Source organism: Olea europaea, chromosome 19 (genome assembly GCF_002742605.1).
Source record: "Olea europaea var. sylvestris chromosome 19, O_europaea_v1, whole genome shotgun sequence".
In the NCBI taxonomy this organism is placed as follows: domain Eukaryota; kingdom Viridiplantae; phylum Streptophyta; class Magnoliopsida; order Lamiales; family Oleaceae; genus Olea; species Olea europaea.
The window spans coordinates 9127082-9140751 of NC_036255.1; the positions used below are offsets into that span (position 1 = coordinate 9127082).

General features: G+C 29.5%; 1 protein-coding gene across 1 annotated transcript; it reads right to left on the reverse strand.

The window, feature by feature from the left end:
- Positions 1 to 1585: 1585 nt before the first annotated feature.
- Positions 1586 to 10897, reverse strand: LOC111368314. Its single transcript, XM_022989546.1, has 2 exons — positions 10477 to 10897; positions 1586 to 2179 (listed from the first exon to the last, which is right to left on the reverse strand). The coding sequence occupies exons 1-2, from the start codon at positions 10501 to 10503 to the stop codon at positions 1586 to 1588; spliced, it is 621 nt and encodes a 206-aa protein (XP_022845314.1). The 5' UTR covers positions 10504 to 10897.
- Positions 10898 to 13670: the final 2773 nt, after the last annotated feature.

Genomic DNA, 13670 nt, shown 5'->3' on the forward strand with positions numbered 1-13670 from the left:
TGTATTTATGGAAGTTTTAAAATACTTCTCAACCATGACTTTGAACTTTGGAAATAAGGAAAAGGCGTTAGATTTATTTGCCACAGAAAAAAACCATATATATTTTGTAAAGTGATCAACAAAAGTGATATAATAAGAGTAACCATCAATTGATCGAATAGGAGATAGACCCCAAACATCTGTGTACAATAAATCTAAAGGACGTCGATTTTTTAAACTTGACACACCTAATGGAAATTTGTGACTTTTATTGCAATGACGAGAATAACAAAAGGGATTTTTGGAAAACTCTAACTCGATTGGACTGAGTTATTATTAGATTGAGATAATTTGATGAAGAACTTTTGATGATGGGTGACCAAGGCGATCATGCCAACTATCAAGGGAAGTCTTGACACCATAACACGTTCGTTTTTTTTTTTTTTTTCACTAACTGGATCTCGCTTATGCTTGGCCACTCGTACACATCATTCTTGCTCCGCCCTTCAGCAAGAGATGCCAGTAGCTAGATCCTTAACACAAAAGGAAGAAGGATAAAATTCAACCGAGGCGTTATTTTCTTTACAAAATTGGGAAACTTAAATCAAATTTTCTTTCATTGATAGAACACATAAAACATTTGAAAGGGAAAATGAATTAGTAGGGGTAGTTATAGAGGATTTTCCAGTATATGTAATACTTGAACCTGTACCATCACCAATTATATTATCGTCGAGTCCTTGATAGGGTTGTCGAGTTACGAGGTTATTTAAATCGGCAGTTACATGGTAAGAGACACTGGTGTTAAGAAGCTATTTTGATGCACAAGCACCACCTGTAGTTGTGTAATTTGCTCTAAGCGGAAGAGGTTGTACAAGTTATCATTTCACAGGATAGCAGTCACTAGCACCATGACTTCTTTTTCCATAATATTGACAGATTATGGTAGAGCCTTTGTTAGAGTTGTTTCCTTGATCGTTGCTGCAATGATTTTGAAAATTCATTTTTTGGCGTTGAAAGAACTTTAAAAATGAATAAACGACTTAATTATAACATTATTGATTGATGACCATAGGTCATGAGCACCCAGCACACATTTATTCTTATTTATAATAAAATGAGTTCAACAACTCTCCATTATTTTGTAGCTAGTGTTTATCCAAAAAATAGATAACTATCAAATAATAAATTAACAACTTTGGATTTACCCTTCGGTTTGAATTTGACAATCTTATCATTCCAAGATTTTCTTATCTCCTCATCACTCCTTTGATCCTCATCATTTATGTTGCCAAGCAGGGATGAATCCAGGATCGAAGTTCAACTAGAGCAAAGTTTGACCATTGACCATTGATCGTCGACAATCAACGATCGTAATAGTTTAGTCATTTATTAAAATTTGATTAAATAACATTAAAAGTTATTCAATATATATATATATATATATATGTTCTTGTCCTGCAGCTGTAGAATCTATTAGTTCAATAAGTCTTTTTATTTTATCAAAATAATTTCTACTTGTAGAGGCGATATCTTTAGAAATGAGATTTTCAAGTGTATTTTTAGAAAAACTAAGTCTGTCTAAACTATTATACAATTTAAGAATCTAATTTTGATATTTACTAATAATTTGTTGAGATGAAGAAATTTGATCTTCAAGGAGTTGTAGTTTTTTTTCTAAAGAATGCTTTCTAAGATTTAAATTTCTAACAACTTTGGTCATAGTTTCACAATTTTCACAAAATTGTATTGATGAAGATGATGATGAAGCTTGAGAGGGGGTTTGCATGGCCTGTCTAATTCTTTCGGAGATATGAAAATTAAATCCTATCATTTCTCTATAAAAACTTAAAACTTCTTCAAGCGTATAAAATCCTTTGAACAGGGGGTCAAGAAATCTTTCTACTTGTTGTAGTACTTCTGGCCAATAATTATATATTTCAAGAATTCTAACTTTAATTACTGCAAAGGAACTAAAATTTTTGCTTTCTACTTGATTATGAATCTGTCTAAAATGGTTAGTAAGGGCATTAATGCTGTCTAATTTTTGTTTAGAGTTACGTATCATCCAGAGATTATCCAGTAGACAATGCTCCTTTTCTGGTAGTCTTTCTAAATTATTTCCTCTAAATCGAAAATTAGATCCTTGAGGAGCCACTCTCAGAGTGATATTCCCAAAGTTCATCATCTTTTGATCCATCTGCACCATGAAGATAATGAGTTAGAAAATTAATAACTTGCCTACTTAAATTATCTGCTAAAATATTATTTTTTCCGTCAATATGTTCTATATTAATTTTATAGATGCTTAATATCTCATATAATTTTAACCATCTTTTACGTCATATCTTATCAAAATTTATCTTTCTAATAAATTTTACAATAGCTTCACAATCTGTCATAATTGTAAATTCAGTGTTCAAAAATAATTTAAAGCTTTCTATACTATGTATGATGGTCATTATTTCATAATCTAAACTAGTTAAATATTTTCCTTTTATCTTTTATTTTTCGCTAGCATATCTACAAATTTTTTCTTCTTTTTTATCAATATATTTATTTGTTTTGGAAAATAAAATTCCTCCCATCCTAATTCACATCCATCTGTTTCTATTATTTTATATTCACTATCTAATGGTGGTAAATTTTTAACTTTTGCTTTTATCTTTTTAACTAATTCTATATTTGATTGATTAAAATATTTTTGTCCTTTACTAGATAATTTACTATACAGTGGTCCTACTTTCCTTCCTAAATCTTTAATAAAATGTCTAACATAATTTAATATTCCTAAAAAGGCTTGTAATTTCTTGATTTCTTTAATTTTGTCTGAAAATTATAAAATTGTCTGTACTATATGTGGTTGTAACTGAATCTTTCCCTCTTCTAAAATTATTCCTAAAAATTTATTTTTTTGTTTATTTATTTCCATCTTCTTTTTACTTATAATTAAACTATTTTCTATAAATTTATTCAAGATTATCTCTAGATGTTTCATATGTTTTTTATAGTTTTTACTATGTACTAAAATATCATCTATATATACACACAAACAAATGGAAGAGAATTAAATATACTATCCATCTTTCTTTGAAAAATAGAGGGTGCATTTTTTAATCCAAAAGGCATGACTAATCATTCAAAGTATCCTAATAGAGTAGTAAAAGTTGTCTAAGGAATAGATTCTTTTGCCATTTTTATTTGCCAAAATCCAGATTTACAGTCGAATTTAGAAAGTATCTTGCTATTTTGTATTTTATTTATTAGCATATCCTTATCTGGTATCTTATATATATCTTCTACAGTATTATCGTTTAATCTTTTATAGTTTATAACCATTCTTGCTTTTTCTCTTTTTATTTCTCTATGATTTCTAACCATAAAGGCTGCTGATCTGTGTTGACTGCTAGACGGTCTTATTACTTTTAAGTCCAATAATTCTTTAATCTATATGTTAAAATCTTCTATATCTTGATTCGTATGTTTTATTTCTATTGTTCTAATTTTTATATTTTCATTTATTATTTCTAATTTAGCTTCTATTTTATTTTTATCCCAATGTTTTATAGGATCTTCTCCTATTATTTGGATTTTTTCAGCTAATTCTAAAATTTTGTCTATATTATCTATCTTAGAAGATGTCTTGTTAAAAATTATTAATTCTTTATTTCTTGGTATAGAATCTATTTTTAAAGTTTCTAAAGATAAATTATCTAAAAATTCTGAGTTTTCTAGATTTTCTTCAATTTCTGGGTCTGGTTCTGGTTGTAAGGGTCCACCACGCTTAGCTTGCAACTCTGATGATTCTATAGTATTAATAATAGAAGTGTCTTTTCCAAAAATTATAACATCATGAGTAATTGTTAAACTTCTGTTTCTACTAAACAAGAATTTTATTCCTATAACAAATTCATCTTTTATCAATCCGCTAACTAATGTAGTCATTAAACTATACTGTCTTTCTTGGAATTTAATCTTACAATCATCAAAAAGTCTCTCTTCGAATCCCATTTTACTACCATCCATTTGACTTCCTCTTATTTCATATTCTAATTTCTATCTACAATCTTCTGGCTCTAAATCTTTTCTGATTATATCAAATGTACAACCTGTATCTATTGATGCTATCAAATTTAATTTTATTATTTTGTTTATCTGTACTTCTATAGGCATTCTGATACTTTTTGTTGTCTTTACTCTAGATATTTGACAAATTATTTCTTCATGATTTTCTGTTTCCAAATAATTATTTTCTGTGTAATTATTTATAGGCTGTTTTCCTTTTGTTTCTAGATTTCTGATCCTGTATTGTATTTCTTCTAATGTTTCGTATATTTTATCTATTCTATTATTTGTATCTATTATCTTATTTTCCATTCTTTCTATTATCTTAATTTCCATTCTTTCTATACTTTCACTATAGTCTTTATTTTTATTATTATTTATTTCTTCTTTAATACCTCAACAATTATTGCATTAAATTTCTAGACAATTCTTACACTGATTTCTATTTTTGTGTCCTAAGTATATTCTGCATATTTTACATTTATCCATCATTGATCATTGTCCTCTAATTCATTCATGGATACATTCTTATTCTACATTTATCATCTTTATATCTAAAACTGAAAAATCTAGTTCTTCTAAATTATAATAACTGTCTTTAGAATTATTTGTTATTTCTAAATTATCTAACTCTTCATCTGTGTAAATACTATATGTTAAATTGCAAGATTCATTATCAGATAATTCTATTATGTTACATTGATTTTCTATAATTAGAGATTTAGCTGCATTTTCTTTATTTTTATATTTATTTGGGCATTTGTTAGCAAAATGTCTAGAGTCTCCACAAATATAACATTTACAGTCTTTTTTAGTTTTTGGTTTTCTTACATATATATTAGAATTGGGTTTTTTATTTTCATAGTATGTCCTACTTGGTCTAATATTATATTTGTTTTTATTTTGATATTGCTTTTTATATTTTGTTTTTTATCTTTTTTATACAATTTTTTCTTTCTTCTTCTATAATCATATGTCTGTGTTGTATATAAATCTGAGCAAAAAGAATAATTTAATTTCTTTATTTGCTTTCTAGCTACTTCTTCTACACAATATTTTTTCAATTTATCAGTTATAAAATTTATAGTAGCACTTATAGTTATTTTCCTTGTTGGGTTTGACTTTACATCTTTTCTAATTTTATCATTCCACGGTGCTGGTATCTTTCTATATTATCTTTCAAGTATAGAGTAATTTAATGTTAATCTTGCTGTGCTTGCTAATCTTTCAAAATTTAACAAAAATGGTTCTATGTATTTCATATTACTAAGTGTTATCTCTACTGTGATCAGATCCTATAATTAATTCTTTAATAAAGCTTGTAAAATTTCTAGGATTATCTCCTCCGGCCATTCTTAATCTAATTTCATTTGGTTTTAGTCATTTTGTTGTAACGTATATATCTAAAGCAGTCTTTTCTAAATAAGTTTCTAAATAAACCCACATTTCTTCTACAGTCATTTGTATAGGTACACTGTTATATGCTCTAATTACAGAATTTTCCCATTTGGTTATAGTACTAGGTCTATCTTGTGATTTACAATTTTTTAACTCTAAGATTAATCCTCTATCGCTTGCTAACGGTAAATTACATCCTTCTTCCGTCTGTCTTTTTCCTATGCTTTTATATGTTTTATCAGTCCATTGAAAATCTCTTGCTGGGGGAAAATGATATTTACTTCCTATATCGTATTCTGTATTCATGGGTTCTTTTCTTTTTCCAAATTCTTGATCTATTTCCCTTTTAGCTCTCTTGCTATTTTCTTCCATCTTAGTTTCTATATCTACTTGATCTTTTTCTATTAACGTGATAGTTTCTATTTCTCTAGTTTTTCTAAGATTTATGTAATATTCCATATCTATATATCCAGATTCTTTTTTATCATCCTCGCTTTCATCTTCTTCACTTTCTTCATCTAAAGCATTAATTTCGTCTTCACTTTCGTAGTCTTCTATTTCAAAATATCCACATTCTCCTTCATTTTCTTCTTCACTATGCTATGTCTGTTCTGCTTGATAATTATAATTTTCAAATCTAATACTCAAAGTTCCATTACTATTTTTGTACATAACATTATTTTCTGGTACTAATATTGGTTTTTGTAGAAAATTTCTTAAGTTTCAATCTAATCCTGCATATGTTTCTGAAGAGAATTTCTTTGCTGTGATAGCCTTTATACATTTTTGTCCTAATAGTGTAATTATTTAATTATTTTCTAATTTATATAGTAGTACTATTTTCACTAAGTCTTCCTATGAATCCTGTGCAAATTAATAAATTATCCTCATCTCTTTTTATTTGATATCCTTTGCTTTTTATTCCTATTTTAATATCTTTATAGAAATTCTTTGTTCTAACTAAATAGTCTTGTGTGAAATATACTATTCCGCCTTTATTATTCATATCTAATTCTATGCTTCCTAATAATCCTTGTTATATATCAGTGAATCTGCTATCATTTAAACATACTAATACTTTAGCTCCTAAATTTTCTCTATGAAGTCATTTTACTCCTATTATTGTTAATCCTAAATGAGCCTGTTGAAGATTTTTAGTAACGATTTCTTTATAAGATTTTTTTCTATTAAATTTAGAGATACAAATTGATCTTCATGTGTACAGGAAACATATATTTCTCCATAATGCTGATATATTAAAGATTTGCTAAATAAATTTTCTTTTTTATATATGTCTAAAGCTTTTACTAATTTCAGTTTATTCTGTCTAAACATTTCTATTTGTTCTTCTATATCTTTTAAAAATTCTAATCTTGTTTCGGATTCTGTCTTTCTACTTAATGTTCCTAATAAATGACTACCTACTAATTTACTACTATTGACTACGATTTGTTTTACTTTATCCATTATGTATAGATCCACTTAGTTTTCGTAAATCTACTAGGTTCTTTAGTTTACCTAAATCTAGTTTTTCTTATTTATTTATTATATTATCTAAATCTTGTCTATTATTTGTCAACTTTTCTTTTTCTAATGATTTAACTATGCTTTCCAATTTTTCTAGGTTAGGACTAGATTCTGTTTCTCCTGAATTATTAGATTTTCTTTTTAATATTTCGGTATTTTGATTTTTAATATATTCTAGATTAGTTTCTAAAATCTTTATATTTTTTTTTATATTTTCTAATAAATTTCTATTCTTTTATTTGAATTATTCCTTTCTAAATTTTCTCCTAAATTTACAAGTAAGTCTACAATACTATTTAACTGTTTATATTCACTATGTAAAGTATGTCTAAATTTATTATCAAAATTACATATTAGAGAAGCTACTTCTAAGTTATCTTTTCTTTTATAGTTTCCTAAAATTTCTAAATTTAAATACTCGATTCTTTTCATAAACGATATAATTTTTGACTGTTATAGGCTCTGATACCAATTTTTACGTAAATCTTCCTACCAATTCTGGGATACCAATTAATTCTGAGATTCCAATTCTACGTAAATCTTTCTACCAAAAGTTTGAAAAAAATTTCTTTAATTAATATGAAAATAACTTGTTTTTCAAAATTTTCTCTTTCTAATAAATATGAAGAGGACTTTTTAATAAAGTCTTTCTCTAAAAATTTTTACACGTTTTGAAATACAAATTTCTTCTTATCAATAAATATTTCCCAGAGAAAGTCTACTAATTTGGTTAGATTTTCTACACTTAATTAATTTGTTTTAAAAAGTCTACACTTTAAATTACTACGACCAAGGGTATGTAAGTATATTTCCATTGTCTTTTCTACTAAAGGTCTATTGCTAAAAAAATGTCTAAATAGTTCTATTGAAATTTCTTTTATTATATTCTCTTATAATCTTTGCTCGTTGTTGTCTTTCTTTAAAATCTTTAGGATCTTCTATCAGGAGACTTTGACACTGAGAGATAGAGAGTTCAGTGATTTGTTTCTTGATCTGTAAAGAGGGGTCACCTCTATTTCTATCTAGAGCGGATAAAATATGGCTTCCTACAACGACTAATCTTCCTATTTCTTTATTTTCTAAACAAGTATTAATATATTCGTTAAAACTTTTCAATGAGCAAGTAAGCAAAGCAGTGCAATTTAAAGGAATAAAATATTAAAACTTTAAAACGATATGTTTGTAATGGTCTTTTAGTACTTTACCGTTCAGCAAATTAATTTCTTCATACTTTTTTTTAACTCTCTCTTAGCTTTTTTTTTGACCTTGTAAAGAAGGTTTAAGATTGTAACCAAAAAGATTGTCATCATGTTTAAAAAGATTTAAACAAACTCCTACTATTTTGGGACACAAATTAGCCAACTTAACTCAGAGGATTACTTTATCTTTTGACTACGGAATTCAGAATAAAAAGGTTGAGAGCATTAAAATTATATTCTTGAAACAGAAATAAAATATTATTTGTGAATAAATTAATTGCTTACTTGGTGTTTCCCCTTTTAGGCCTTGCCCGACAATTAACTAAAGTAAACGAAAATTATAAACAAGAGGAGATATGAAAAGAACTTACTTTAATTACGAAATCTTTGAATTTATAAGAATGTCTTTGAATTTACAAAGATGGTGGAGAAATTTTTTAGTACAAGTGATAGTATGCTTTTTCAGTGTGTTTTCTTTCGTGAGAGGTGTGTGTATTTATAGACGCTGGTACATCACGTCTATTATGTTAGTACTGTAAGTGTGGCATCAATAATTGAATAATACTGTGCAAACTTTACATGTGTGCGATCAAAAATCAAAGAAAAATAAATAATGTGCAATTCTCCATGTGAGTAATTAATGAATGAATTATTTGAAAAAATACTTCTGATAACTTTTGTCTTCACGCCTGACTTTTCTTGAAATATGAGAATCAACTTTGTAGAGAATCTTTGAAATATTTTTAAAGTTTTATCTTTACGCCTCTTCTTTTTGGCTTCCTTGTTTTGCTAATTATTTCTCCAATTTTCTATCTCGTCTTCATTTGTCCATCATTTTTGCTATGGCTTCTTCTAGTTTTGGATCCATCTCATTATCGTTGCCATCCGATATATAGGTTTCCTCTTCTGTTTTTGATAGGGTTTTTGTAAATTCTCCATTAGTCTCTTGAAACGCCATCAGATATAAATTCTTTTATTCAATATTTGGTATTAGAATTTTTTTGGTTTAGTTCTCATGGCAAGGTGCTCTTGACAGAAAATAATTTCGTTATTCCATTGTGCTATTAATCTGAAATCATTATTTTGAACTTCCATCATGATTGCGATTTCTGATATTCTTCTTTCATAATTAATCTGTCTAATTTTTATTTTAATATTCGTTCTTGAAGAGGGTCTAGATCTTTTGGTTCCTTCACAAATTAAAATACGATGATAAATGAATTGAACCGTTAAGGGATGGTCTTTTAACTGATCAAGAATCTATTTTAGTTTTGATGGAAAAAATAGGAAAAATCTGTTTAATATGTATGTAGTATCTATCATACCAAACTGTAAAGCTGGGTAAAAGAGGTTTTCTTCTTCAAAGATTGTATAATCAAAGGAAATTGTTGGATAATTGTGATTAAGAGAGGCTGAATTTTGGGCTGCATCGTATTTGGGACCATGTCTAAGGAAGTATCTATTTTCATTGTAATAGTAACTGAAAATTTGAGCAAAATCTAGAATTTCCTGTGCAATGGAATTTTTTATAGAACTTCGAATAATACTGGCGCAATCACCAATTTTCTGTTCTAATTTGATAAAATCTTTTCCTGTCCTGCAACTGTAGAATCTGTTAGTTCAATAAGTCATTCTATTTTATCAAAATAATTTCTACTTGTAGAGGCGATGTCTTTAGATTCAAAATAATTTCTATTATATATATAGATTCAAATGTAAAAATTATATACGTATGAAAGTATAATTCAATACAACCCAAAATAATTAAAAAAATATACGATACAACCTTAGTCTATAACTGTAAACTTAGATAATTGTATTCCACGAGATCTCATATTTTGAAAATGGTGCAAAAATGCTTCAATTAGAATTGATTAAAAAAAAAAAGTACCAAGTAAACACAAGTTGAATTGAGCCTAACATCTTCTTAATTAAAATTTTTCACTTATCCTAATTTTCTAAACATAAATTTTCAAATCAATAATCATAATTCATAAAGCATGTATTACTTATTATAAATCACAATCACAATTCTCTGCAATATGTAATAAATCACAAGTCACAAAACATAAATCATAGTTCATAACTCATTATTTATCAAAACATAAATCATAGTTCATAACTCATTATTTATAAGACTAATAACAATTAACACAATTTACAGACAACAGGTCACAACATTCATTATTCAACAAATCAAGTACAAATAGTCAACAAAACAAAAAAAGAAAAAGAAACAGCAACAAAATATAAAAAAACAAAAGCAAAAAGAAAGAGAGAAATAGAGTAAGAGAAGAAATGCGCTCACATCACAGTCACGGCACTCACCAGGCATTGCGAAGGCCGGAGGCTGCTAGTCGTAAGTTGAGCTCAAATATTCTGATTTCTGAGACCACTGGTCCACTGACCACCAGAACAGGAACCTCAGAAGGGAGGAATGACAGTCGACAGACACGTCATTGGCGACGTGGTCTCAGCTTCAGAATGAAAATGCTGAATGAGAATGGAATTAGGAAAGGAAAAAAAGGGTTTGCAGCAGGCTTTCGGCTTCTAGGAATGAGAAATTGGGGATTGATTTCACGATTTGGTAATTTGGAGTTTGGACCATCGTTGATTTGGGGGAAAAGAGAATTGGTTGGGCCTAATGTTTTTAATCAAAAAAAGGCCCAATAAGTCAGGGACAATGTTAATTCAGGCATCAACCAAAAAAATAAAAAATAAAAAAATTGGGTCTTCTTCTTCCTTCCATCTTCATTCAGATTCTTCCTGCCTCCATCTCGCTCGGCGGTGCCCGTTGGTACTGAACATTCCGACGGAGCCAGCAAATACGACCGCACCCTCTCGCCGGGTACTGGCTTCGCGCCTATTGCCAAGAAGTGTTACGTTTCCAACATCCTCCCGCAAAATGTGCTGGGCTGAAAGCATAGTTTGGTTTGAAAAATTAAGAGCTGCAATGAATATTTATTTGATGAAGAAGCCAACAATGATTTTTATCTTCATTCTAGTGAAGATATGTCACCTGTGTATATATGCATTTCTAGTTCTTCCCATATTGCATGGATTGTGTCTAAGCCTATAATGAGTCCAAATGTTTCTTCAAACTGTTGTGACGATCTAACCATGAATGAGATTATCGGACTTTCATCCGGCAATGAATTCATTTGTTAATTTTGGTGTGAATTTTTTTGTGCATAATTAAATAAGTTCAACAACTCTCCATTATTATTGTAGCTAATGTTTATCCAAAAAATAGATAATAACTATCAAATAATAAATTAACAACTTTGCATTTATCTTTTTGTTTGCATTTGACAATTTTATCACTCCAAGATTTTCTGATCTCCTTATCACTTATTTGATCCTCATCAATTCTGTTGTCAAGTAGTGTGACATTTCTAACACCACCGTGTATTGAAACTAGCAGCATTAAGTCATTGCAGGAGATTTATTCTCCTCACGTTTGAGAAATGATTCATGTTCCACAAGTTTGTTATGAAGTTCCTCAAAACTTATGACAATGTCTAATGCTCTCACAGCAGCAGCCAGTTCCTTAAATTCTGGTCCAACTCCATTCAAGACATGAAGAATGAGATTGGGATTTGGTATTGGTGAGCCAATAATAACCAGTTCATCAGCGAGACTTCTAATGCGACCAAGATATGCAGTGACAGATCGTGTGCCTCGACTTTCGGAGAGTTGGTCTGAAAGTCTCATGACTTGGGACGATGATGAATTGGGATAGCACTTTGTGAATCGATTCCATGCTTCAATTCAAGTCTTTGAAGAACTAGCCAAAGGAATTACTGATTCTGAGAGGAAGGAAATAATACAATGGAAAAGAATTTTGCTCTCTGCCATAGAATAAAGTCAGGATACGGGATTGCCTTTTCGTCAATTAACACTTCTGCAGATGGACAAGATTTAGTTCCGTTGATAAAACTTAACAGATCATAACGAAATAGCAGTGAGTCAAACTGGGCCTTCCAAGAGAAATAATTTGAAGCAGTCAATTTTACCGGAAATTTGGTTGAGTTTAGAACAATCAGATTATTTAGGCTGGGTGTGTTCATAATGTTGGACTGACTGACAATAAAAATGTTGGTGCTTTTTGCCATGATCAGAAAAGCTTTAACATTTCAGGATCTTGTAGGGACTCGGAGCTCAGCTACGCTGTGATACCATAAAAGGGCTGAAACAAACTTTTACAAAGAGGTAAAGATTGATTTCATTCATGTGTAGTAATTTATACACAACTATGCAAATCAGGAAAGGAAATACAATCATACAGATTAAATGAAATAAAATAATTGATATGTACAGACAGTGAATCATGGTGATTGTGCAAGATTTGGGGATGATGATGAGTTAATCAAGGTGGTTTTGCAGGATATGGGGATGATGTTTCCTTGTACTACTCTAGAACCTTAAAAATATATCGAAAGTTATGCTGAGTGGATTTGTTGAGAACATAAGCAGATACGAAAATCAAACTAGTTATCCAATTATTTTCATGTTATTTCTCTCTTATCTAGCTAATGACTTTTCAATCCTTTCTGGCTTCTCCAAGAAGAGGGAAAGCAAAGCTTTCAAAGTTGGTCACTCTTCAATTCCCATTAAATCAAACTACTGGAACATTAGACAGATAGTGCTAACAAAAATAAATTAAATGGTTAAAAAAGTTAATACTAAATTAGAGAAGAATAAAAGGTACAAGTAATAAATATAAAAAAGTTATTTATTTATCTTTATTTAATTTTCATTTAGTAAAAAAATTGATAAAAGCGAACGTAGTTAGGTACTTACTGAAATGAGAAATTTCATCAAAATCTGCTAGAAAACGAAACTTCCAAACATCGAAGTTCAACACCTTTGTAAACTAAAATTTTGTTGTCATGAATAAAAAGTATATCTGAAGCTTGAATTTTCAAGCTGAGATACTTTATTAAGAACACCTTTCCAAACTAATCGAGCTTAATGTTGAAAGTAGTGTAAACTTGACCAATGAAATTCTAGAAATACGAAGAAGTTCAAAATCATCAAGAAGTTTTAGAAGATTGAAGATGAATATATGACTTAGTCAAAGTTCTACTTGATTAAGCAAAAGTGTTTTATTGGATAGAAGAATATTACATAGTTAAGGAAAAGCTCGTGATTAGTCGAATGATATGACCCAGGAGTCGAGCCCGACGAAATCAAGTGCAAGACGAGACTCGTTGATAGTCGATGGCGGACCGATGACGCGATTGAAGATAAGATGAGTCAACGAGGCGATAGGATTCCTCGTCAAGGCAACGATTGAAGATACCATGTTCGGGACTCAAAATGGAGCAACTTTCATGTTCGGGTCGAAGGTCGAAATCGGAGGAAAATTTTAAGGCTGTTCGATTTTAAGCCTGTGCGGTCGCACAGGCATACACGGTCGCGGTCGCATGGTGGACTACCGAAACTCAAAGAAGGCATTTTGTTTGAACCATGCGATCGCATGGAATTGCACGTTGCGGT

Excerpts from the sequence above, each read along its gene's own strand:
- LOC111368314 (XM_022989546.1), bottom strand. The coding sequence starts at position 10,503 with ATGCCTGGTGAGTGCCGTGACTGTGAT. Across the intron at positions 2,180-10,476 it reads GTGAGTGCCGTGACTGTGAT|ATGGATCAAAAGATGATGAA; the intron begins GTGAGCGCATTT and ends TTCATGGTGCAG.